The sequence below is a fragment of the Phodopus roborovskii genome, unplaced genomic scaffold (assembly GCF_943737965.1).
Source record: "Phodopus roborovskii unplaced genomic scaffold, PHOROB, whole genome shotgun sequence".
Classification (NCBI taxonomy): Eukaryota; Metazoa; Chordata; class Mammalia; order Rodentia; family Cricetidae; genus Phodopus; species Phodopus roborovskii.
The window spans coordinates 32,278,897-32,306,893 of record NW_026126571.1 but is presented as its reverse complement, the minus strand read 5'-3'; the positions used below and the strand labels follow the sequence as shown (position 1 = coordinate 32,306,893).

At 42.8% G+C, this 27,997-nt stretch overlaps 1 protein-coding gene across 1 annotated transcript; it reads right to left on the bottom strand.

The window, feature by feature from the left end:
* Nucleotides 1-5,731: 5,731 nt before the first annotated feature.
* Pdia4 (protein disulfide isomerase family A member 4) lies at nt 5,732-26,206 on the bottom strand. The gene is made up of 10 exons (XM_051203204.1): nt 25,952-26,206; nt 20,536-20,707; nt 17,769-17,974; nt 14,340-14,478; nt 11,794-11,999; nt 11,520-11,678; nt 10,073-10,224; nt 7,957-8,113; nt 7,005-7,238; nt 5,732-6,475 (listed from the first exon to the last, which is right to left on the bottom strand). The coding sequence occupies exons 1-10, from the start codon at nt 26,037-26,039 to the stop codon at nt 6,060-6,062; spliced, it is 1,929 nt and encodes a 642-aa protein (XP_051059161.1). The 5' UTR covers nt 26,040-26,206; the 3' UTR covers nt 5,732-6,059.
* Between the last annotated feature and the right edge of the window lie 1,791 nt (nt 26,207-27,997).

The window sequence follows — 27,997 nt, the reverse complement described above, 5'->3', positions numbered from 1 at the left end:
CTGGACTTTTCTACAAGGAAGGCACAACAGTACAAAAGAGACCTACACTCAAACTCTAGCTCTCCAATGACCAAACAAGCCCTGGGCTACTTTAGTCTCACCCCTTCTGTCTTCAGCCTGAGAGGTGAATACCACAGATTCTATTAGTTCTAACACCAGGTCTGGCTTCTGCTAAACATTCTACATTGTTTCTTTCACTGATATCTCCTGATTGTGCTGCTCCCCTGCTGAAAACCATTAGTAGTTCTGCACAAACTTTGAAAATGAGATCAAACTTCAGACTTCTAGTAGAACTATAAAGATGCCCCAGGAATTGGGATTTGTACTTAAAAATTCTTTTTCTTGAACCAGACCAGAGATGGTTCGGTAGTTAAGACCACTTACTTGTTGCTCTCCAAGAAGACTCAGGTTCAAATCCTAGAATCCACAGCAGGTGGCTCACAAGCACCTGTAAATTCTAACTCATGGATCTGGTCTCAACACTTGCACTAATGTACACATAGCCACACATGTACACCTAAGTGTGTGGGTGCATGTGCACGTTCCGTGTGTACACCACATACATGCCTGATACCTGTTGAAGTTATCGGACCCTTTGGAATTGGGGTATAGATGGGTGTATGCCTCCATGTGGGTCCTCTGGAAGAGAAACAAGCAAGAGTTAGGGTTTCTCTCTGTAAGTCCTGGCTGTCCTGGAACTCATTTATAGACCAGGCTGTCCTGAACTCACAGGGATCTGCCTGCCTCTGCCTCCTACACCACCAGTGCCTGGCACTCTTAACAACTAAGCCCCAAAAATAAAATATTTAAAGCAAAACTGTCTTTCTCAGCTCCAGTTCTCAACAGAAAATAGCATGCTAGTAGTGAAAATACCCTGCCCCTAAATGGCCCCTGGAGTGTTGAGATCAGTCTGTGCCCTGCTCTAAGTAATGATTGTATAAAACTGATTTTTAAGACTAGGCCTCTTCATGACTTTTATGTAAACGTTTTTTAACCTAATTTAGTGTATGTTGGGGGGGAGGCACGTGAGTCATAGCATATCTATGGAGGTCAGAGGACAACTTGAAAGTCAGTCCTCTACTTCTACTATGTGGGTCCTGGGATCAAACTCAAGCTGTCAGGTTTGGCAGCAAGTTCTTTTACCTGCTGAGCCATCTCCCTGGAACTCCACTTTATAAGCAGCATTTGACTCCATTCTGAGGACAGAAGATAACTGTGTACCTGTGTGATATAGCACCATATCCCCAGCCATCCAGCACACACATACGTGGCAGAAACTGACAAATGACTTACTCTGGGAGCAGAAAGGGTACCACTTCATAAATTTATTGAGATGAATTTGGACTACCGGAGTACGTTAAGTGTATCTTATCAGAGAAACCAGACCCAAGTACTTACTGGACACACCAGACTAAGGGAAGGTTATAACTCCTCTAAATGTGCCCCATACAGATATGAACACCTAGCACTGTGATATCAACAGCCCCCACAAACCTGCCATCTGATCATCTGGTATGTGCCAAGAACCAACACTTGGGGCACCCATATGACAATTTACAAATGCCTTGTATCGTCTTCCAGCCTCTGTGGGTGCCAGGCACTCATGCCAGGCACCCATACACATAAAACAAGGCCCAGTTCCCAGTGTTGGTGTTGACATGGCCTACTCAAACTGGTGTCTGTCTCTCCAGGCTTCTGCTCACATCTTTGGACCATGGTATCCAACCACCAGCCTGTTTCTTTGTCTGGACTGAGTCTTGCCTTTTCACATCTGTGGCTCACTCAACTGCAGTTTCACTCTCAAACCTCTGACACACAATGGCCTGATTTGCAGCCCCGGAAGCTGCTCCAGTCCATTATCTCCAGAACACAGATATATTACATTCCTCTCAGTTTTCTGGCTTTGGCTTTTTGGGCCTCACTGAAGCTCCTTGTCTCTGTAGTCCTATGCAGCCACCTTCAACCCACATATATACAAACATATATATTTATTCTGTGATATGTAACATGTGATCTGAGAGTTCTTATTGATAATGAAGATTGGAAATAAAGAATCTGAGTTTCTCAGGTAGTGGTGGCCCACGCCTTTAATCCTAGCACCTAGGAGGCAAAGACAGACAGATCTCTGTGTTCAAGGCCAGCCTGGTCTATAGAGCTAGTTCCAGGACAACCAAAGCTACATAGAGAAAACCTGTCTTGAAAACTGGAAGAAAAAAAAATTCCATGTTCACCTTAGCCAGGAATTATCTAGCTAATTGCTGTCCTTGAAACCACATACTTTGCAAATTTGTTGTACAAGTCATTCTGACACCATGAAAAGAAACAAACATATCCATGTTTCTGACATGGCACACTCATAAGGAAAAAAGTCGCTTAACTGGGGGTCAGAGATAAAAATACATACATACATACATACATATACATGTATATATAATATGGTTTTTAGTTTGATTCTGGGAAGGATCAAGGATGACAGAAGAGAATAGAAATCTGAGATGGGATGTAAAGAGCCAAAAAGAAACTATAGGCCCTGGCCACTGGAGTTTCAAAAAGCTGTCAAGCTTTTAGAGCCAAGGGTCTCACACATACCCACGACTGGGAGTTAACACTGGCCGATGTCAAGATCTGAGAAATCCCATAACCAAACCTGCTCAGAAGGTACAGGACTAACCGCTGCCAAGGTCTAAGGATTCTTGACTAGCTACATGAGACATCTAGCAGAGGTGTAGTTAGTCTATGTGCTACCAGGGACTATCAGAGCTTTAACACTAGAGGGTGCCAGCTACAGCTGCTCCTACCTTCTACTCAAAGGTTGCAAATAATACAAAAGGTGCCAATGAAACACTACTGGTCATAATAAACAAATAAGTAAGTAAATAAATAAAATCAGTAAAATGACTCCTATTGATATTGTTATACTCATAGATCAGTGCCTTATCCAGTCATTATCAGAGTCTTCCTCCAGCAGTAGATGGAGGAAAAGACCAACAGCCAGACATTTTGCAGAGTATAAATGGGAACTCTTCATCAACTCCCTTCCCTCAAACTCAGTTAGTCCTGCAGAAGAGGAGGCAGAGAGTATAAGAGCCAGAGGGGATGGAGGACACCCAGAGAACAAGGCCCTATGAATCAACTGAACAAGGCACCTACGAGCTCGCTGAGAATGAAGCAGCAAGCACAGGGCATGCATGGGTCTGCACCAGGTGCTCTGTGCATACCTTATAGCTGTTAGTTCAGTAATTTTACGGAACTGTGAGATCGTGTGGGTCTCTGACTCTTGGGACTGCTCTTGGTACTGTTGTCCTCCTGTTGGGTTATGATGTCCAAACTCCATGATTATTTTTGATTCATCTTATTAATTTTGTCATGTTTGGTTGCTATTTCTTAGAAGCCTGTTTTTTTTCTAATGAGAGACAAAAAGGAAGTGGATGCAGAGGGGAAGGGATGTGGGGAGGAACTGGGAGAAGAGGGAGGGGAAACTATAATCGGATATATTGTATGAAAAAAGACACTATTTTCAAAAAAAAGTAAAAGAAACGAGAAAAAAAGAATATGGAAAAATGAAATGAATCAAAAAACAGAAATTCTCCTCACAATTTTTTTTTTTAAACTTACTTACTATGTATACAGTGTTCTGCTTGCATGTCTGCCTGCAAGCCAGAAGGGGCGCCAGGTCTCTTTATAGATGGTTGTGGGCCACCATGTGGTTGCTGGGAATTGAACTCAGGACCTCTGGAAGAGCAGCCAGAGCTCTAAGCAACCTCTCCAGTCCCCAGGTCTCCTCATAATTTATGCCAGTATTTTACATGCAATAAAATCTTCCAAGCCAGGTGGTTATGGTGCTTATCTTTAATCCCAGTACTCAGGAGGCAGAGGCAGTGGATCTCTGTGAGTTTGAGATCAGCCTAGTCTACAGAGCGAGTTCCAGGACAGGCTCCAAAATTACACAGAGGGAAGGGGACAGGATCTTCCCTAAGCAGATAACTGATTAAAGCAATAAAGCTGTCAGATGCAAAAACAAAACAAAACAAAACAAAAAAAAAAAAAAAACCAAAAAACAAAAACAAAAAAACAAAAAACAAAATGAAAATGTGCTAAGGAGTAACACTTGAAGAGCTCCTTGCCAACCCACGATGTCTACCTGGGTAGGTAGTCCATCAGCATTCGATTGGTAAGAACAGGGTCCTGCCTTTTACTGTGAGAGGCAGATGACTTAGTTCAGATACAGGCAGGGGCAACCTGCTTCTTCCTGAGAGTTTGAAGATTCTAACAGGGGTAACTACTCACATACCCTTCATTAAGAAATGGTCCCCCCAAACCCTTCCAAGTGCTCAGCCTCAGGGGAGATATAAGACATGGACGGTGACAAGGAAGGTGCTGACTGCCAGATCAGCAGAATTCACCCTGGTAGCCAATGGGGCCACAAGTCTCACTCTTACTTGGCATCTTTTTATATGCAAATTGATGTGAACAGTCTGGATTTCAGTATTTCTGGCAAACACTCCGGTATTTCCAGTACAGGTCCCAGAATCTCCATTCAAGCTAGCTCAGTGTCTACGCTTGTCATTCCAGGAAGGATTTGAAGAAATGAAGTCACTGTTTTCTCATAGATTAATTCTCTTAATTCTGACCCTGTGGTATAAGGCAGCCGGACTATCATTTTCCCAGAAAATGTCTGAGTACTGTCCAAACCTTCCCTTCTGAGATAACCTGAGACAGCAGACTCATTACACTGGGGACCAAAGGCCTGGATATTGGAACACTTTCAATTCTATCTATAAGACTCAAAGTTATGGCAGATCACACGGAAAGCCCATCTTTCCACCAGACGTCCTGCCAAGCCAGTTACTGCACAGAGCTGCCTTGTCTTTTGTCAAAAGAGCTGGTGGGTACTTAGGGAGGGCAGAGGTACACTAGGGGAGAAAAAACTCTTAGATGAAACCCACTCATTCAGATCCCCCAGACCTATGTCTCAACAGACTCTCTGAATCGATGCTAGCCCCACCCCTTCCTCCTCCCAGCCCCCCCCCAGCAGCACTCACTCCATCTCCTGTTTTTCCCTATCAGGACAGAACCTGCCATCACATACCTCCTTCAACCAAGAGTGAAGGCCTCTCTGTCACCCTGGATTATCAGGAGGTTGGATGGAAGATGCCTTCTTCTGGTTGAAGCGTGACTAGGCCCAGGCCTGGACTCTCACTTCGATTGTACCCTAATTATCCTAGAAAAGGGTGCTATTTCCTAACAGTTTTTGGGTTTTCTTGAGACAGGGTTTCTCATTGTAGCCCTTGCTGTCCTAAAACTTGATCTGTAGATCAGGCTGCCCTTGAACTCAGAGATCTGCCTGCTTCTGCTTAAGTGCTGGGATTAAAGGTTGCCACCACGCCCGCTTCCCAGGCAGATACTGCGGTTACCAGTGTGCTTACCCATTAGCAGCCTACTACAACTTTTCTACCAGCTAAAAAGTTCCTAAATCTGTGCCCAAGATCATTTTATTTTAACAGTGGGACTGGTTTGAGAAACCAGTAGTGGCCATACTCTGTCACTACCTGCCATACAGCATGAGACAGGGACATGGCTCTTAGGTCAGGCTGAAATGCCATCCTGGCCAGGTGTTGGGGGGAAGAGTCCTCATCATTAACAGGAAGAAATAAAAAACAAACACACCAACGGTTACCTAACTCTAAGATAAAAATCGTTTGAACAAGAAAATAAAAGGCAAACAGCATGATCTGGCAAAGACTTTTTAAACTTTAAATTAAAAAAAAAAAAAAAATTCTCACACAGAAGATCCAAACTTATTTGTTTGAGGAAATACTAAAGTAAAAGGTTAAAAACTAAACCAAACCAATCAAACCCCAAATGATAAAAATAGATGTATCCTCCAAAAAATTCTGGTCTATACTATCAAGTCACACATAGCTATTCAGTATTTAGAGCATGAGGTGCCACAACAAAGCAATAAGAAAGAAGTCAAGATACAGTCACTTCGATGCTTGGTGGCCAATGACATCCACCACAGTGTCTGGTGCCTTCACCAGCTGCAGACCACCAGGCCTTCAAAGCTCATCCTTGGTCCTGCTTTTCTTTGTGGTATGTTCATCTATAAACTTGCTCAAATGCTCCAGATCTCTGTCTCCACCCTCAAATTTAACTGGGTTCTTTTTGTCACCACTGGGGGCAAAATAGATGGTGGGGAAGCCCTCCACCTTATATAGGTCACTGGTGATGTCATTGGCAGTAGCGTCCATCTTGGCGATGACCAAGTCCTTCTGGCCCTTGTATTTCTTGCCTAGGTCAGTGTAGATAGGCTCCAGCTGTTTGCAGTGCCCACACCAGGGCGCATAGAATTCAATGAGGACATCCTTTTTGGGGTCCATCACGATGGCATCAAAGGTCTTTCCCACTACCACCTTGACTGGTCCCTTGTTGTTCTTGGGTACTGGCTGTGATTTGATGACTGGCTTTAGTTTTCCTGACAAATACAAGAAGAGAAGGTGTCAGTACTTAAAGGCCATGGATTCTGGCACTCTCTCTATCTGAACCAGGCACTGAAGCCACCTGAGTCAGTGGCTCTCAGAAGTTAATAGCTCCACTCTCAAGTGACCCCACTAAAACCTTTCCCAAACAATGGGCAATGCTATGATAAAGTACCTTCTACTCTTCCAGTCCCTGCAAAGTCCAGTCTAAGATACACACTGCTCAATGCTGGAGAGCTACTGACAGCACTAGGACTGAGAGCATAAACACTCCAAGGGGGCAAATCATCTTTGTGATGCCAAAACCACAGGGACTCACCTGCCTTTGGATCCCAGTGCTGGGTTACATGCATGCATAGTCACATGCACTTTTTTACTTGAGTGTTGGGAATCTGAACAGTATTCCTCCTGCTTCCACAGCAAGCACCTACTAACCCATATTCATACCCCTTTACACACTGCAGGGTGCCAGATATTCCTTTGACCTGTGTGGGTTCTATGTTCTGCCCAAAGGATCCAACTCACCTTTTTTAAAATCTGTGACAAACTCCCGGAGAATGTCTGCATCAAACTCCTCTGGCTCCATGGCAAACTTCTTCCCACTCTCATCTAGGATGGCTGCATTGACGTCCTCTCCACTCTCACTGAGCCCTAGGTCCTTCACCTCTGTTGCATAGTCTTCCTCATCAGCAATGGCAAAGGTGTACTCAGGGAAGTCATTGGCTACCTCCAGGACTTTGTTACGCCAAAACTGAGTAGCTGAAATGGACAAAGGCTGTGCACCAAGTGACGAAGCAGGGTCCTACCCTGGACTGTGAGACTTAAGATTCTGGCATGGGGGGAGGGGGACGCGCAGAGTCTCTGACAAGGCATGGGTCCCAGATATACCTCAACTGGGCAGAAAAGGAATTCTAGTAGAGTCACAATTTGTGCACAGGTAGCCTAAAGGTGGGAACCCAACTAACTCCTAGCAGAGATGTGTACGGGCAAAACAGCACTGTCTGGGGTCAGAAGCTGGTTCAGCACCACATCTGCAACACCATCTCTAAGACAGTACTAGGCTTGACTCCTGTTAAATCTATTTTCTTTGTTGTTGTTTGTTTTAATTTTTATTACATTATTTATTTTATGGGCATGTGTGTGTATATGTACATGCAATAAGAGTATGTATGTGGAAATTAAAGAATAACTTGTAGAAATTGCTTCTGTCTACCATTTAGGTCCTGAGGATTGAACTCAGATCCTCAGGCTTGGCACGGAATGTTTTAACCTCTTGAGCCATCTCTCTGGCCCTAGGTTTGACTCTTTAACTCCCCTTTTGCTATAACAGGAAGAAAAAACAGGTATTGTAAGGCTCAGAACTGGAAATTCAATGCTGTAAGTGAAATGTGTCCACACCACTAACTTTAAGGGCCCTAGAGAAAGATTTCTAAAAATGGTAGCCCTCATCCCAGAAAGGCCTTGTTGGGTGTCTCACCAGCTCTATAATCAAAGCTGAAGTCCACGCTGTAGTATACAACCACGAGGGGGCGCTTGGTGTACCGCTTGGCGTCATTGGAGGTTTTTCGATGGCCCACCAGGGGCAAGGCATGTTTCACCACATACTCCTTAATAGCTGATGGCTCTGTGGAGCCCTGTTTCAAAGAGGCATTCCCAACAAAAGAAGAGCTTTAGCTAATTGATTTCAGAGTCACTGTCAAGCATAGATGTTTTTAAAGGTTTAGAACTGGAGGTTGTTCACTCACCCCCATCCAATCACACTGTACAAACTCCCCATAGTCAACATTAACAGACCCCTTCTTTTGACCTGAACTCAAAAGTCCAATGAGAAAGTGTTTAAGGGTCTTAAACAGTAACTACAAATGGACTGACCTGTGCAGGTCTTTCCATATTCCATTAACTGAGCTCCATAAGAACCCTGGAGTCCATTTTATAGATAAGAGAGATGAAACTCCAGCTAGTAGGTGGCTCTGCAGTTGGCCATGAGTAACCATACCTTTAACCTTCAGATTGTACTAGAGAGTAGCACAGCCTCAAATTAGAATTTAGAGCTACAAAGCTACATGGTTAGTGAACTGCTCAACCACTGAGACCATCTCTTCTCTGGGGGCTGTGTGCTGAGGGCTTAGCTTAGTGCAGTCATAAACAAGTTGATGTACTTAGCTAGGCTCAACAATGTAGTTCCTTAACACTAGCCCACAGGTTCTTCAGGTGAGATATCCAACAAGTTTATAGAATGACATAGAACTCAGGCAGTTGTCTTGAAGACTGGAAGTCCCTAGGACTCCAAGTCAAGCCTTTTAAAGACACCACCTCACAACCACCAAGGGAAGGACAGCCACCCACCTTTATGGCTGAAGAAACTTGTGCAAGCTCATTAACCTGCTGGCCCAAGCCTCTACACTTGTCATACAGTGTAGAGAAAAGATAGAGCCCAGGGTTCCTGTGTAGATGGGAAGTCAGGGAGCAGAAGTACAGAGAGGACAAGGTGACAAAAGGGTCTATTCTGATGTCAATGGGAGTGTTGAATGTGCTACAAAAGCAAGCAAAGATGCACTAAGACATGACCTCGGTGTAGGCAGCAGCAGATCACACTAAGTCTGCAATCACGTCACCATTACCTGAGACAAGGTACAACTATGGAGCAAACTCAAAAGCAGGGCAGCAATGATGGGCTGCAGACAAGATGACAGGGAGCTTCCCGGGGTAAGGATCCCTTCAGGAATGCACTCAACTGCAAGGGACGGGGACACACACCTTCAGTCCCAGCCCTTGAGAGGTAGAAACAGGTAGATTTCAGTGAGTATGAGGCCAGACTGATCTACAGGGCAAGTTCCAGGACAGCCAGAGCTGTTACACAGAGAAACTCTGTCTTGAAAAATGAAACCAAACAAATCCATCTCCTTTTAAAATAGTCTTCAACTTTGCCTCAAAAATCAATTAAAAAAAAAGTAATGCTCCAGACTTTTTCTTGGGAGCACACACACCTATGAGGGTTGTGCCTGATCACAGGGTCCACAGCCCTAATTAGGATCCTTCTTGGGTCATATGGTCTGCGATTAAAGATGACAGCAAGATCTGAAGGAGTGGTGGCAGCACTCTGAGTCCAGGGAAGAAAAAGGGCCTAAGCTTTTGCATGGCAGAGGAACCAATGGTATGCAGACCATCAGAGGAATGGAAGGGAGGCGTGAGGGCCAAATTACACAGGGCACTATGGTCTTTCTGGTTTGAGTAAGAATGGCCCCAGGCTCACGTACTTAAATGTCTGGTCATCAGGGGGTGGTACTACTTGAGAGGGATTGGGAGGTATGGCGTTGTTGGATGAAGTGTGTCACTGGGGGTGGTCTTTGAGATTTCAGAAACCCATAGCAGGCCCAGTCTCTCTCTGCCTAAGGATTAGGATGGAGCTCTCAGCAACTGCTCCTGGACCTGTCTTAATCATGTTGTTTCTTCACAAAAATAAAACAATAATTGAGACAGGCATGCCATACAGCCTGTGGGCAGAGAAAATACCCAACATTTCAGAGTCCAGATGCCTGGGCATATAGAGTACCCAGGGATTAGCACAGCATCCCTGAAGAGCCCTCACTCACCTGAATATCCATCACATAGCTCCTCGGCTCATACTTGGACTGGAATTTCTCAGGCTGCATCAACACCAGCTTCCCCATGGAGACTTTCAAGAACTTAGCTATTTCAGTGTTGAAAGTGTGGTGAAATTTGTAATCTTCTCTCAGGTTGTTAGCTAACAAATTAGCAGAAAATATTAAATTATTTAAAAAAAAAACAAGTTAAAGACGCTCATTGGCCAAGCAAGGGCCTGAAGGGTTGGGTTGCCACTGTAAATTCTGAATGGATAATATCCAGAGCTTAGGAACACAAACAAGACTGTTTTTAAAATGTAGTATAGATGTACTAGCTAAGTCTTCTACCTCAGAACTTTTCAAAAATCTAAAAATTATATTCACAAAAATTTAGAGCTATTTGTTAGAGTAAATGTCACCCCCTGTCTATGACAAGTATCAAACTGGCACTCAGGATAATAGTACCTCACAGAAGACATGCAAGTACCACATACTCCTATGCCCTTACACTGTGGTTTCATACCCAGTGCCCTTCATAGAGGTTCATTTTGAGATTAGGGATTCTGCATTTGGCAAAAGCCTGCGCTAGGCTGGACTTTCTCTGGGTAACTTTCTTCCTGATTAGTCAAGAACAGATGACAGTTAACTAACTAACCAATTAAGACCAAAGAAACATAAATTAAATTGAGCTTCTCTCTGAAGTTTTGACAAAACACCAGACTGAATTGGGTATAGTGATGCATATCTTTAATGCTGGCAACTGAGAGTCAGAGGCAGAGGCAGGCAAATCTCTGTGAATTTGAGGCCAGTCTGGTCTACATAATGAATTCCAGCATAGCCAGGGTTACATAAACAGAGAGGTCATGTCTCTAAGCAAACAAATTACCAGCCTGAATTGTAAGTATGAACAACTGTTGCTACACCACAAAGAAATCAACAGGAGGTGGCAAGTGATAAGTTCACTTAGTAATGAAAGTACACTAAGCTTTGTGGTGTGTGAAAAGGGAGCTGAGGAAAAGATGATAAGGAGGACCCTAAAAACTCAAACACCAAGCACCAAGTTGATGGAGTGAGTCTGTGAGTTTTTAATAACTATCAAGAGCCAGAACTTGAAATCTGGTCAGAGGTGTTGCTTCATGGTCAGAGCTGTTCTTTCTTGCAGAGGGACTCAGGAGAGGAGGGAGGCAAACAAGTTGAGTTAATGTGATTGTGTGGTATGGGAGAGATGGTGCAGCTGGCCTTAGGAATTTACTTAGCACTATGACAGCCCCAGGCCAAGGCTGGGTGGAAAGCTTATTCCCACAAGGACTAAGTTGGTTCTTGCTTCAAGCCATTTGCTATACTTACTCCTTCTGTGGTGCTACAGTTTGAGTCCAAGTCCTCATGTGTTCTAGACTCTATCACTACACTAATTTTATACAAAATAGCCTACTTCCAAAAAGACTCACGAACTTACCAGCATCCTGATACTGCAGGTAGCCTGGGTCACTGTCTCCCTGAAAGACCCCAATGATGACTACATCATCTCCATCCTTCAGGAACTCCTGGACTTGCTTCTGGGTCAGAATCTCCTTTGAGGGAGGCCCAGACTGCTCAATCATGTAGTCGATAATTCCTAGGAGCAGAGCACAAGTTTGAGGGAGGTCCTTGCAGCTGACCACATCCTCTAGCTCCCAGCTGTATAAAGGAAGTTACCTTCCCACACAGTATGAGGAAGGTACCAGCCATACCATATTTCTCTCGTGGGCCATTGTAGTCAAAAGGCCTTCCTTTTCGGAAAATTTTCAAAGTGGGGTAGCCAGAGACATCAAACCTCTTGGCCAAGTCTGTCTGTTCAGTGGCATCAACTTTGGCTAAAGGAACTGGGGGAGAGCGCTTGCTGAGTTCCTTGGCAGCCTTCTCATATTCAGGGGCAAGTTTCTTGCAGTGTCCACACCTGCCAAAAAGGAAATCAATTCCATCAGGACTTGCCCCAGCATGAATTCATTTACTAGCTAAGTGAGGTACAGAGACTAATCTCAAGTTCCCAAGCAACTCAGTTATATCCACCAAATCTTGGGACCTCTCTCTCCTAGGTGAGAATGCCAAGACAGGTCCACGTTTTTGGTTTTTTGTTTTGTTTTCCAAGACAGGGTTTCTCTGTGTAGCCTTGGCTGTCCAGGAACTCACTCTGTAAACCAGGCTAGTCTCAAACTCAGAGATTCTCCTGCCTCTACTTCCTGAGTGCTGGGACTAAAGGTGTGCACCACTAGTGCCTAGCTAGCCAATTACTTATATAACATGAGATTTCTGTCATGGCATTCACATGTTAGGAGTCCATGTGTTTGTAGACAGAAGCACAACAAATTACGGTACAAGGTAAAAGAAGGGAAAAGTTAAGAGAGTCAATGTCCTAAGAAGAGAGAGGATTTTCTTGGCTGGGAATTGTAAGTTGTCAATGATACAATAGCTTCATTGACAGCTATTGCTTTCTTGGCCTTTATCTAACATCAAGTGTAGACATGGCAACAGGTTAGCTGGATGTGAAGCATAAAAGAGAGGCAACAATGTTAACAAAGGCAAAGAGAATTAGAATGTGACAAATTCTTAACCAGAGCAGGAGACAACCATGAGCCTGAGGCACTTGCAAAGAGATTATTACAGTTAACATAGACTGTCTAGGGACCAGAGTAGCAGCAGAGCACAGGCCTAAACCTTTGGCAACACACACACCACCAAAAATAAACAAATTAAACAATCTATACCATAAGACCCTGATGACTCTTATCTTCCCTGGATACCTCAGGTATCTGGAACCATAAGCCCACATAAACTCTTTCTTCTCTATGCTACCATTACCATGTTTCTTCATAGCAAAGAATAGTAACTAATAGTCAGAATGGGTAAGTGACCTGCTAGTACAATGTCATGTCCCATCTACCATGGCAGGTCCCTTCTATAGCAATATAAGAACTTGCATCTCTCCAGCATTGAAGCAGGCTACAAAGGTGCCATGGGCTTATCTGCTCCTCCAATACACTAGGTTGTTTCCTTCCTTCTCTCCAATTCATTTTTCTTTATGCCACCCCTTTGTGTTATCATTTCACCTGTACACCCAAGAATGAACAGATTCAGTGGTCTTTGCTGCAGAATCCAGAAAGTCACAAGGTACCTTACCCCTTTGCTATGCATCATCCACAGCCTCTACCTGCTGATTCTAAGCCCACAAGCTTCTTTTCCTTGTTGAAACTCTAGGGCCTTACCCATGCAGACATGAGGACACTCTTTTAATGCCTTCTGCTCACATGCAGAATTAATAATTTGTCTCTATCCTAGTCTGTATGGCCCTTCATGTAGTCCAACTTTCCTTTGGGTTACCAGCTGACAACAAGGAGACTTAATGCTAATTATGAAAGCTTGACCTTTGTTTGGGCTTTTTTCCAACTAGCTCTTATAACTTAAATTGTCTCTTTTAATATATATTCTGGCACATTATCTCTGTTCTGTACCATATGTCCAATTTCTTCCTAGTCTCTAGAAAAATCACACCTAGATTCCGCCTCCCAATTTCTCTCTCTGCCCAGAAGTCTCACCTATTCTGCCTAGCTATTGACCATTTAGCTGGCTATTAAACCAATCAGAAGGTGTCTTAGGCAAACACACATCTTTACAGTATAAACAAATATTCTGAAACACTATCCTGAAAAATGCCAAGCCTGCTCAAAAATCAAAACCCCTGGCTGAGGGATGAAGAATTCACCAAGACAAATGGTGCCACAGGCTATTTATTGGGGAGTTCAGGGGGCCCCAAAGTTATATTCATCTCCCAAGTCTTTTCTCAGCTAGGTGTGGTAACACATACCTGAGTACCAGAACTCAGGAGGTGTAGGCAGGAGAACTGCTTCAAGTTAGGGGGCCACCCCACACAGCAAAACAAAACACGTGCTTGAAAGATGGTTCGGAAGGTAAAAGTGCTCAGTGCACAAGGCTGACAACTTGAGTTCAATTCCCTAGAACAAAGGTGTAAGGAGAAAACCTATTCCACAAAGCTGGTCTCTTACTGAAACATACACGCCGAGACACATAAATCTGTACTCTTACACATACATCATACACATACCCACACAATAGCACACTTTAAAATGAGAACTTCCTGCCTTCTATGTGCACTTTCATGATTTCCCTACAATCATCACATTTCCAGACTGCTGCCTCTGTGTTAACCTATGCTGGCTGTGGCTTAGCAGGGTGCTGAACACTCATTATCTCAGAATCAGGAACCTGATTGCCAACATACCACGGGGCATAGAATTCCACCAGAATGATGTCTGCATTATTCACAACATCGTCAAAGTTATCTTTGGTCAATGAAAGCGTGACTTCAGGTGGAGGTGTCCAATCGGGCTGGGAAACTTCTCTGACTTTGGCAACAATTTCTAAAAAATAAAACAAAAGAAACAAATGAGACTGAATGTATTGCCACCCAAGCTAGCCAGTACTTTACCTCACCTCACAAGCTGGGGGAGAATAGGGAGAAGGTGTCAGGATCCACAAAGATAGTAGGAAATGTGTGACTTGCTGAATTCATCTTTAATCAGAGCCACTTCAGAATATGGGAATACAGTCAAGTCAGAAGGTCTCATTTCCAATATGCCATTTCTACTGTCATTGCTGACAGTAGCCTTCTCTTGGCATGCAATCTACTTTAGTGAGTGATTTCCTCTATTCCCAACTGAACCAGCTGCAGAATCCTCAGTGGTCATCTCCAGCTGAGTTTCATCAAGAATAATATGGTGATCTGGATGTTGCTTTGGATGTTGGTCCACAGTTAGTGGAACTGTTTGAGGAAGATTAGGTGTGGCCTTATTGGAGGAGGTGTCACTGGGGGTAGGCATTGTGGTTTTAAAAAGCCCATGCTAGGCCTAGTCTCACTCTCTGCCTATGGATCAGGCACCATGCTTCCCACCATAATAATGGACTAAACCTCTGAAACCACAAGTGAGCCCCCAATTAAATGCTTTCTTTTCTAAGAGTTGCATGGACCCGAGGCACCTTGAGCTAGCCTGAAGCTGTTGGCCAGAACTCTTTGACCCAAGGCTTTTGTTGGTACTCTTCCTGTTTTGACAACACACATCTCGTGACACACACCCTGTGACAACACACACCTAGTGACAACACACACCTCGTAGGGAGGAGCTACGCCTAAAAATTCCTGTAATTTTTCCACTGTGCTATAAGGCGGTATTTAAGCCCGTTCTTGCCCCTCAATAAACGGCATTCAGCATTCCGACTTTGCCATTGAACGAATGACCTGCTGTCTTGTCTTTATTTCAATCTCTAGGCCTTCGCCCGATTCGTGGAAGAGATGGTAGCGCGGGCATTACATTGATCATGATGTCTCTTCACAGTAATAGAACAGTGACTAAGACAGATAACTATTAATCAATCTTGCAACATCCTACAACACTTATTAAGTATGTGTTCAACGATGAATATAGCACAAGCATCACAGGCATCATGGAATGTGGGCAAAAACATCTAGAAAATTTCAAAAGAAGAGCAGAGGCTCCTACCACTCAGGAGTCAGCAGAATCACTTGGAAAGTGATTATAAATGCACACCCAGGAGCTGGTTAGACAGCTCAAAATCTAAGGTACTTGCCACCAAACCTGAAGATCAGTTCTCAAAACCCATGTAGCGGAGAGAACTAACCCCTACAAGTTGTTCTCAGTCTCCATATATACACCATTGCATGCCCACAACCACACATGTACACAAATAAACATAATACAAATTTTAATTAAAAATATAGGTAAGATAATACCTACTTATGACTTCATTTCTCAGAAATGGAGTCAACAGCTGACGTGGAAAATAAAAATAAAGAGGCCAGCTAGGTGAGTGGTGTACACTCTAATCCCAGCTCTCACAAGGCCAACAGATTTTTATGAGTTTGAGTACAGCCTGGTCTACAGAATGAGTTTCAGGACAGCCAGAGCTACATGACACTGTCCCAAAAAGAAAATAAATAAATAAATAAATAAATAAATAAATAAATAAATAAATGGCCAAGGCCGGGGAGGTAGCTATATGGTGACATGTTTGTTTACCATGTAAGTTACTATGGGTTTGATTCCCAGCACAAGAAAAAAATATAAGTATAAATGAATAAGTGATTCTTAGGACCAGGAGCTATAAACTTACCTCTTTACTACAGATACCATCTGCAGCCATGGAGACCATTGCTGTCAAAGCAGTCTTCAAACTGAAGGTTGCATGAGACATCTCCACAGGTTCACTGTTTTAACTGCCCGTTCCTGCCCACACCTACACCCAGAGACCCTAAGCCAGTTTACCAGGGGTCACCCATATATTAAAATTAAGAAGGCATGGCCACAGGATGAGGAGTCTACTCTGACACATGCAGCTCTCCACATACCAGTGCCTGTTTATCTTTTTATTTTTTTTCATGTATGCCAAAGCCTTAAGTTGATGCTGCAGGTCTTCCTCAATTGCTTTCCACTTAATTTATTAAGACTGAGTTTCCTTGTGTTTCCTTCCTTCCTTCCTTTCTTCTTTCCTTCCTTCCTTCCTTCCCTTCTTTTCTTTTTTGGTTTGAGACAGGCTGTCGTGGAACTCACTCTGTAAACCAGGCTGGCCTCAAATTCACGGTGCCTGCCCCTGACTCCTGAGTGCTGGGATTAAAAGCGTGCACCAACACTACCCGGCTTTAAGCAGGGTTTCTTAATGAACCCCAGCTCAATAATTCTAGGTAGTCTAGCTAGCCAGTTTGCTTGAGGGGAGCTCCTTTCTCTACCTTCCCTGTACTAGGAATTTCGGGTGGCTGTCACTGAGCTGGTTTTTATTTGATTTCTGGGGATCCAAAATCCAGTCCTCACACTGCATGGCAAGCACTTTATCCATTGAGCCATCCCACCAAACTCCCTTCCGACTTTTAAACAAACACACTGTTTTCAGCCTGTTTGGGGGGTTAATTTCCTATGTACTGGTACGACCAAGATGTGTGTGATAAGTAAAAGCAGTCATACAGAATGGTGTATAAGATACCCTAACAGAGCCCACACGCCTTTAGTCCCAGCACTCAGGAGGCAGAGGCTGGAGAGCCAAAACAACAAAACAAAACAAAAAAAATGATACCCTAACAGTTGTGTGAAAATGAGAAATAAAGACTTTTCAGGGATCACATACTTCACATTATGAGGCAAATAAACATTACCTACTCATCAGCAAACACACTATGCATCAGTGGAAGAGTCATGTTTCTGCAGCAGAAATGATGTTAGGCATGGCTGCTCATATTTACAATGCTAGTGATCCAAAGGCTCAGGCAGAAGCTTGAATTAGAGATCTTGTCTCAAATAAATAAATAAATAAATAAATAAATAAATAAATAAAATCATACAGAAGGGGCCTGTCTAGGTCACGTGTTTATTTCATGGTTATAAAGATGTAGATCCTATTTAACATTCTTTCTAGAATCTAATGTTAGGAATGAGAAATTCAGCAGCATCTGATGTATGTTTTCAAAGGATGAAAGGAGTCATGCCCTTAACTAAAGGGAATTGTGTGTTTGAGTGTGTGGGGGGGGGGGGGCAATGCATATGTGTGCTTTTAAATGTGTGTATATGAGTGTGTGGAGGCCAGAAGTCACTTGAGTGTTACTCGTTAGGCACCATTCCCCAACAGCTCATGTCCTGGCACTCACCTTCTTGGGTCCTGGAGCCCTCATAGTCAACAGCCTGTCCCTTCTTCAGGATCTTAATGGTGGGATAGCCATTCACATCAAATCTACTCGCCAACATGGACGCTGAGGTTGCATCAATTTTAGCAACAGCAATGGGAGGGTCATTATCCTTCAAAGTGCTGGCGATTTTCTCATATTCTGGAGCAAACTGCTTGCAATGTCCACACCTAGACATTTTAAGGAAGAAGAGAAGAATTACTGGTATCCACAGAATTGAAATCCAACAAGACATTAAAAAAGTGGAGGCTTTATGAAAAGATTTGTAGTTGAGACATACCACACATTCAACAAATTAGGACAGTCACCAAAGCTGTGAATTCGAACTTTAGCCTTGAGCAAATACTTTAAACTCTAAACCTACATGATTGTTTCCATTTACACTTGGCCCTCCATGTCCATAAGAACAAGGATGAATCAAAATTATTCACAGAATGGATCAAAATTAAATGAGAGCTATAGAGGTAGCTTAAGTGGTAGAGGGCCTACCTTGTGTACAATGCCCCACACTTGATCTCCAGCACAGAAAAACTACAGCATCTGTGCAGATTTTGACTGTCTTGTCATTATTCCCTAATCAGAGCAGTGTAACTAAGTAACAAGTTGAGCTAGATAATAATCCAGAAATTACTTAAAGACTATGAGAACATATATACAAGTCATATGTGATACCAGCTCATTTTATTAAAGGAATTTAAGCATCTATGTATTTTATTGTTTATAGGGAACAGAGAAAGCTGGATTAATGTGCAAATCTGTCTCCACGTTTGGCCCACTGTCTTTATGGGGTCTATGAGGTTAACTTCTTCATATAGAAAACCTTTTATACTCAATCTGAATACACAATGGAATTTCCCAGATGTTTCCCTACTTACAAGGACATCAGCAGTCTGTTAACATGTAAAATGTTACTGTTATTTGAAAATGAACACTGGTTGTTCTTCCAGGTCCTGAGTTCAATTCCCAGCACCCACTCATAACTGTCTATATAACTGTAGCATCATGAGATCTGTTGCTCTTTTCTGGTATACAAATGTACATGAAAGTAAAACATCCATATACATAAAATAAACAAATCTTTAAATAATAATAATAATAATGAAATGAACTACTAGGTTTGGAAGTACAGCTCAGTGATAAAGCACTTGCCTAACAAGTTCAAGGCTCTGAGTTAAATTCCCAGAATCACAAAATGAAAATTGATAAAAATGAACTAATAAGCATCTTTTTTACAGGGTTGTCAAGATGGCTCAGTGTGTAAAAGAGCTTGTTGTGCTAGCTTGAGAATCTGAATCAAATTTTCAGATTCCAAGATATGTGAAAACTGACCCCCAGAGTTGTCCTAATTGCTATACACACACTTTATGACACATGTATACTACACTCTCATACATTTTATAATAATAAGTACAGGTTAGTCTGTGGTGGTGCAAGCCTTTAATCCCAGCACTCAGGAGACAGAGGTACACAGATTTCTTTGAGTTTGAGGATATAGAGTGAGTTCCAGGATAGCCAAGTCTACACAGAGAAACCCTGTCTTGAAAAACCAAATATATATAAACAACAATAATAAATAAAAAAAATTTAAGCTCTTGTTTTAAGATCTATTTATTTTTATTTGCATTGATGTTTAGCCTGCATTTGTATCTTTGTGGGGGTATCAGGCCCCATGGAACTAGAGTTACAAACAGAAGGTTAAGAGCTGCCATGTGAATGTTGGGAACTGAACCCAAGTTCCAGTACTCTTAACTGATGAGCCATCTCTCTAGACTTTGTTTTAATTTCTAATACAGCAAATGATAAACATGACCCATGTAAGAAGCTCTTTGGAGTCCTCAATTAAGAGTGTTGGAGATCTCTTGCAATAAACAAAAAAAAAAAAAGCATAAAAAGAGCTTACCCATAAAACAAAAATATAACTTCAGAACTGCTAAAAGGAACATTTATTTTATTAAAAAAAAAAAAAAAAAAAAAAAACCAATGGTATGTTTTTACCTCACACTTTAGAAAACTAATTTGACAACATCTTACCACTTCAGAAGTGAAACAGAGAGATCACAAGAGAAAGAGAAACGAACAGAAGGGGCTATGAAATGCAAAATAGCACAAGAGAAGTAGGGGGAATAATTTTCCACACACTGAATCATGAGAGGTAAAACAGGAAAAGTATTTGTATTTGTTTCCCCAAAGCTCTGTCCAAGAGAACAAAAACAAAACAAGAAAATAACCCCATGGTCAACAGCTTGCACCTGGGGTTGCCTTGCCAGCCTGTTTAGAAACTGAGACTATCATTCTATGGCATGGGCTGGCTAAAAACTACCAGAAACCAGCAGGATGAAGGACCAAGACTCTAGTTCCCAACACTCTGACATCAACAGCTGGAGTTCTAGAGCTGGTGGGATGACACAGCATGTAAGGTCACTTGCCACCAAGACTGATGACCCGAGTTCTCTCCCCTGAACCCATGATGGTAGGAGAAATGACTCCTGAAAGCTGCCTTTAACTTCTACAAACATGCCATGGCACACATACAAAATAATCAAAAATATAGTAATAATAACAACTGTCTCAAAAATAAACAAAAGCATAATATTTAAAATAAAGTATTAGAAAAAATTTTTAAAGAGTTGGGACGCAATCAGACCCTTCATTTCAACTAGGCCCTGGATGACCGAGTAGGTCAACCATAACAGAGGCTGTCCAGCTGTAAGAACCAGATGCTGGTGCTTACCATGGTGCATAGAACTCCAGTAGCACTGTATCTTTGCCAGCCACAAAGTTATCAAAGTTTGCATCATTTAAGACTAAAACACCATTTTCTTCCTTAACTTCCAAGTCATCTTCCTCTTCCTCTTCCTCTTCTTCCTCTTCTTCCTCAATGGCATTTTCTGTATCTGAAGCATCTGAGCAGAAAATACCCATGCTGGTTAGGAACCTCATCACTCTTTTACAACTTTGCTAGAAGCCCAGATTCTCAAAAACAAGTCATGGGGCTGTATTTACTTACCCTAGAAATTCTGTTCCACATCTGCATATGATATGGCTACTTTAAATTCCATGTAGGGTAATCCAAATGCCCCATATAAGTAGGATCAGCATGCAATGGACTCAAAGCCCACTGTCCTGCTGTTTTCCAGGACCTCAATAAATCTTCCCCAGTGACATTTTACTTGCCTATTCCCCCTAAGCTAGCAAAAACACAAGATTCACTCTCTGGAATGTACCCAAATTCTACTTTTGAAAAAGCTGTGGTATTTTACCTCATATTCTTTAAAAATAGCCCATAATTCTGACCCTTCACAAGAAGGCCAAAGATATGTTTTTCTTAGAAAAACAACTCCAAGTAATACAGAGAGAGATGTTGAGACAATGACAACTTTACAGAGTTATGGAACCAATTATGTGCATTAAATATACACTAGAAGGAGCTGGCTCCTGTAGATCAGGCTGGCCTCAAAGTCAGAGATCCACCTGCCTCTGCCTCCCAAGTGCTGGGACGAAAGGTGTGTATTGCTGTCGCTGCCTCAGCCACCACCACCACCACCCAGCTGTGCTGTTAACTTTTAAGTTGTTCTTGTTTCCAAACTGCAAATAAATGAAAGCATGGAACTCTAGTTCTCATTAAGTAGTTTCTACACCAATTGTAATGGCAGTAAACAGATCTATGTGCAGCAAGTACATTATTCCTCTCACTCTAAAGACAGAATGTATCAAAGGGTCAATTATTTTTTCAGAAGCTCAGTCAGGAACACTGCTAGTTACTGTTTGGGACTGTGAGTGTACCCAAGGCCAGAAACCTGTTCCCAGGATCCCGGGACCCTTGAGACATGTGGAAAGTATTAAGTAAACCAATGTTGGCTCTGTAATTGAGGGTACAAGGGAATCCCGTGTTAACGCCCACATACCCATCATATCTTTCTTTCACAACTCTGAAGCTCTGGAATTGTGGGGTCAGCTTTGATCATTATCAATGAAATTACCTGTGAAATGATTATAAAAACTCTACCTCCATTTCATCTCAATCAGTCACATTTCACTCACTTTTCTCCAACTTCACACTACCTTTTCCTGCCTTGCAAAACCTTTTCTGCAATTTAGGCCTACATTCTCCCTTTGTTAGCAGTAAGAGAAATAGCTCTAAAATGCCCATTTTCAGAGTAGAAACCAAGCTGGCTTGGGCTTCTCTTGCCTATTTCTTCCTCCTTCTGGGCACTATCAAAATAGATGTTAAGGATAGGAAGAACCAAGGGGACAGGTTCTCGGGTATCCAGGAAGAGCAGAGTGGAGAGGATATATGTCCCTGATTGAGTATGATGGCTTATTGCCTTATAGTCACATCAGGCTGAATCCATTTCTAATTGTGACTGACAGTTCACACTATACATACTGGTGTTCCTGAATCACAGCAACCAATCCTTTGGGGACACTCAATATTTAACACTAAGTTCACCAAGCCCAGTGCTTCTGGTACTTCAAGAGCTCTGCCTATGACAACCCAAGAGGGAAAGCACTCACTGGCCAATGCTAGGTGCATGCTACACAAATGGCCCACTAGTTGGTGATTTTCTGAAAAACAGGCTGAATACTTCCCACTCCCTAATGATCTGCTGAATGCTGGATGCATTGTAGCTTCTCTGCTCCAGTAGACACTAATGCCTGGTGGGCATCTCATCTGTGCATTCTGGGGGGGGGGGAGCGCTGGAGAAGTTAAGCAGGGTTTGTGGTCAACCATATTCATTTTGGCTACAGGCTAAGTGTTCCAGTCAGGGACTAGAAAGAAAGCGTTAGGAAACTTAGTCCACTCTTCAAGCTAGGAAACATGGCAGGGAAAGGAAGGCTGATCTCTCAGTTTGAGGCTACATAGAGAAAGCCTGCCTCAAAATAAATAAATAAATAAATAAATAAATAAATAAATAAATAAATACTTGCCAAAAGAAAAATCACAATTAAAAAAATACTTAAAACATGGCTGCATGGTTGATTATCTCAGATTAAAAATTTAAAAGTAGAACTGAGTTGTTTATGCTTTATTTTTAAAACTACATATAAGTATGTGCCCATGAGTGTAGATACCCAGAGGCTGTCCCCGAGCTAGAGTTCAGCTACCTGTAAGCTACCTGATATTGGTTGTTAATCTCAATCACTGAGCTCTCTCTCCAGCCCTTGGAGTAAATTTAAAAAAGAAAAAGTAGTACAAAGACTTTTCTTTTTTCCAGAGATAACCTTTCTGTGGCCCAACTTCTTAAACCCAAGGGACCTTTTGCCTACACTTAGCCCAAAATGGGCTCTCATCACCACTACTAGCAGGGGACCTCTCCTGATTAAACATGCCAGAGGATGGTTAAGAGCACTGGGTACTCTCCCGGAATGTCTAGGGTTCAATTCCCAGCAACTATATACGGTGGCTCACAACTGTCTTTAACTCCAGTTCCAGGGGTTCCAGCTTCCTCTTCTGGCCTCTGCAGGTACTAAACACACATGGTGCACAGACACTCAGATAGAGAAAACTCCAAACACAAAAACATTTACAAAATAATTACAGGTGATGATGGTGCACACCTTTAACCCCAGCACTGTAAGTTCAAGGCCAGCCTGGTCTAGAAATCGAGGTTCAGAAGAGCCAGAGTTGTTATACAGAAAAACCTGTCTCAAAATACCAAATAAGTAAATAAAACAATTAAAAAGATGATTTGGGGAGCTGGACAAACAGTTCAGTGATTAAAAGCACTCCATCTTTCCAACTCTGCCCCAAATTCAGAAAACTAAAAGGTTGATTCCTCTGCAATTTGAGGGGCTAGCTCTATTATTTTTTGTTGTTGTTGTTTTTGCTATGGCTGAGATCAAAATCAAAGCCTTGCACATTTGAGGTAAGTGCTATCTCACTGAATTACATCTTCAATCAACAGTTTTCTTAATCCTGTCTATCAGATACCAACACATTCCTACAAGCTAACCACCCCATGTCTTATTATACTAATTACTTCTTGCTAGGTTTCACCTTTCCCTAGAGAATCTCATGTATCCCAGGGTCTCTTTGAACTTCATACGCAGCAGAAGATGGCCTTGAACTGATTTGTCTCCAACTCCAGAGGGCTGAGATTACAAGTGTGCCACCCTGCTTATTTGATGTGGTACTAGGGGTTGAATTCAAGAGTTCCACTCCACAAACTCAGCTATACCTCCAGATAGGATTTCACTTTTAAAGTCTGACATACTAGCCTAGAAAATAGATTCAAAACTTCCTAGCCCCTTCTGAAAGGGTGCAGTCTTCCTTAGCATGAAACAAATGAAACATTCCACATCCCTTCACATTACTTAGCCAACAGGGTAAGACTGGACACTCCTGCAAGGTGGGGAACCTATGAGATTACTGTAGCCCTGTCTACTCCTACCGAACCAACCTGGTAACACTGCATCCTGACCAGGCCAGGCACTGGCAATAACTTACTGTAAGGATGACCCACTTCTTTAGCGGGCCACACTCCACCTTGCCAAAAAGGAGCTGCTATCAGCTAGACAAACAACCTTTAGGCCAATATCAAACAATAAATAGTGAACAACAAAAAAAAAAAAGAAAGTAATTAATGACCAATCACTATAGATGATACTTAGTATGGACCAAGCACAGTGAGTGAAACTGAATTCTCTCCCTCCCTTTGCAGTGCTGGGGGTAGAGTCCAATACCTTGTACATATTAGGTAAGTGATGTGTCCTACCAAACCTGAGGACCTAGCCCAGGAGGACTGTCCTTAGCCCAGACACCCCAGGGATTCCTAAGTTCAACCAGAGCAAACTGTTTCCCAGGGACTGCACCAGCAACCCAAAACATACAACACTGGCTAGTCTAAACAGCCTCTGAAATCCACTCATCCAGGGCCTTTCAAGAATTCACACAGGGTGTGTGGAGGGGTGAGGGGGGCATTTTAATGCCAGCACTTGGAGGCAGAGGCAGGCAGATCTCTTGAGTTCAAGATCAGCCTTGAGCTCCAAGCCACATAATAAGACCCTGTCTCAAAACAAAAACCACCCTAAAACAGATCACTGTTTCAAAAACCAAATTTTTTTTAAAGCTATGTTCTGAAAGTATCCACCAAATCACACTAAGCATCCCCACCACCAAGTCTATTCTGCCATGAAAAGTGAGAATTTTGCTTAAAACGCAGTCTGCCCTCTTCCTCTTTCTTTGTATTTTGGGTCTCCATCAGAAAGGAACACTCATCAGATCTGGATAAAAGTACCAAGACATCCTTGTAGGCAGGACAGACACTTGGCTCCCCAAAAAGCAGCCTTTTCATTTCTACTCTTTTCTGCCCTGAGCAAAGACTCATGAATCAACAATCTACACGGATTTTACTCAACCTAAGAGTATAAAGTTCACATTCCCCACACACACTAATCTTAGAAAATGGGGTTTGTTTATATCAGAATAAACCCAGTAAGCAACAAGCTAATAGTTAGAAGGATATGGGAAAGGTGTCGATCAGATCTGCTCTCTAGGAACGATTGTAACCAGTACTTCCTAATTTCAAAGTTCTCATGTTTTCGGCTACATGATTTCGAAGAACAAGTGGGGGCATAACGTCTACGATATACATTACATACACTGTTCCTACTAGAGTACATGCAATCATTAGCCTCGACTCCCAAACACCAGTGCAGCGATTGGCAAACAGGCGCTGAACAAAATGTTTGTAGAAGAAACGGTTCCCATGAAAGACGAAAACAAAGCCTGCGTTATTTCCAAATCCCACTTTTTGAAGTAAATGCCCGATATCCGCGGCAGCATCTTACAGGTCCTACTAGCGGCTCTCGCTATCTACGTCCCGTTTCTAGAACTGGTTTTGGAAACAACGTCTGACCTTCTCTTCAGAAAATTTTATTCATCAGGGGAGAGGAACAAATCTCACCAGTGAGGGTGAAGTTGCAAATCAGGCAAAAACATCCCTCCACGTCTTAGTCTCGAGTCCCTCATGAGGTTCAAGCCCCTCGACTGGGTGCTGCACTGAAACTCCAGTAAGTTTGCTGCCACCGAGTCAGTCACTAACTTCGCAAGAGTGTATGTGAGTGAACCGCCCTGTCAAGCCCCTGCAAGGTTTGCAACCCACGTTACGTGCTCTTAGCCAGCTCCGGCCTGCCCACCCGCTCACCTTCGTGAGCGTCTCCAGCGTTCGCCGCAGCCAACAGCTGTGTCAGCGCCAAGAGCAGGACCAGCAGCCAGGCTTTCCGGAGCTTCATGGTGGGGTGCGAAGCAAGGCCTGTAGGAACTGGCCACCGCCGAGCTCTCACCGACCTCCCGAACGACGCCGGAGAGGAGCAAAACCTCCAGGAAGGCCTGCCCGCCAATTGGCTAGGGGCGAGGAAGCCACGGTCTGGCCAATCCCCGCGCGAATCGGGACCAGAGCCGTGTCGCCCCGCCCACACCGACTTCCCCGCTGCCTAAGCCCAATGCGTCGGCGCGCCCAGTAGCTCGGCGTTTAAAACTCCCAGCTCTAGATGAGGTGCCCCCTTCTGATTGGCTGCGTCGCGACCACCAATCACCGGCTGCCACTCGGTTTGCCTAGAGCGCACAGGCCTAGAAAGAGTGCGGGGAGAACAAAGGCGACTAGCCCTGCCCAGGGGAGCGGGGCTTGGGCACTCCTGGGGGCGGGATAGGTTGGAGGCCCGCTCCCTTTGGCCAAGCTAGGCAGGAAGAACACGTGTAACTCAGAGGAACGGTGTGGTGCAAGTCTGAGACTTACAGGGTCTCGTCTGCCGTTGTCTGGGAAGACTGGAAACTAAAGTGTACAGAGCTACTCTTCTGGGAAAGAGTTCGGGCCCCTGCGGCCTCTGTTGTCATTTTCTTTGGCTTCTTGGTTTTTCTGTTTGAGCAAATTAAAGTTTGAATTTCTTTCTTGTATATTAGGTTGGGAGAGAAGGAGTATAAAGTAGATTAATTAATTCAGAGCTCTACTGAGATCTTTTCTGAGAGAAAAAGAGAGATCAGAATTAGGACAGCATCACTTAGTCTATGATTTTCTTTAAAAAAAAAAAAAAATAACCAATCTAGTGGTTTAGATCTAGAGATAACAGTGACTGTTTTGGAGAAGAAACTAGGTTTGTATGCCAGAAAGAAACCTTTGCTGGTGACGGTTAACACCTGTGGTTTAATAGATCTGAAGCGATATAGAAGACCAGTGAGGCTAAATAAATAAAATCCCGTTTCCAGCAGCAATTTTCTTATGTATACAAGAGGAGAAAGTGACCTATATATACGATGGGCTCTCCTGGGTTGTCATTTTAACACTATTAGGCTAGTTTCCTAGGCCAATTTGAATGTGTGTTTTCCTTTGCTCCTGCAGAACTCTAGAGAAGTAGCCCATTGGGAAAGAGCCCTTACCATTTAGATTGCCTATCTACAGATGAATCTGTGACAGCTCTGGCATGCATATCTGTCATCAGAAGTTAAGATTATATGTTTTGAAAATGAAGACCAGACAAGCACATAGCCTACGTGCTCTGGACTCATGAGGTTTATGACACATAAGATGACAAGTTTCTTGTAATTTCGGAAGAACTCAACAATGCTTCTACTTAAAAAAAACAAAACAAACAAACAAAATGCTTATGTAGAAAGGGAAACAAATGAAGCCTAAAGAAATCAATTTATTTTCAGAAATATTTTCTTTTATTCAGTCATGATGATGTGTGCCTGTAGTCTCAGCCACTTTGGAGACAATCGCAGAAGATCGATTTAGCTCAGGAATTCAAGGCCAAGCCAAGCTGGGCAAGATAATAATGCCTTGTCTCAAAACAAAAGCTAGATACCTATATACATACAACCCTCCTAACACAAAACAAAGGTAATCTCCATATTTTAAGATTTTTTTTTTTTTTTTTTTTTTTTTTTTTTTTTACTTTTAGATGTATGTGTAAGCTTGTTTTGCCTACATGCATGCATGTCTACCATGTGGATGTGTATGCCTGGTGTCTTCAAATGTAAGAGGCCATCAGATTTTTTTTTGGAGTTAAAGTGTGGGTACTATGAACTGAATTTGAGCCATCTCTCTAGCCCCTATTTTTACTTTGTGTGCATGGGTGTTTTGCTTGCATATATATCTATATACTACTTACATGCCTGGTGCTTGAAAGGGCCAAAAGAAGATACTCGGAATCCCATAACTGTAGTTACAAATGGTTATGAGCCACCAAGTGGG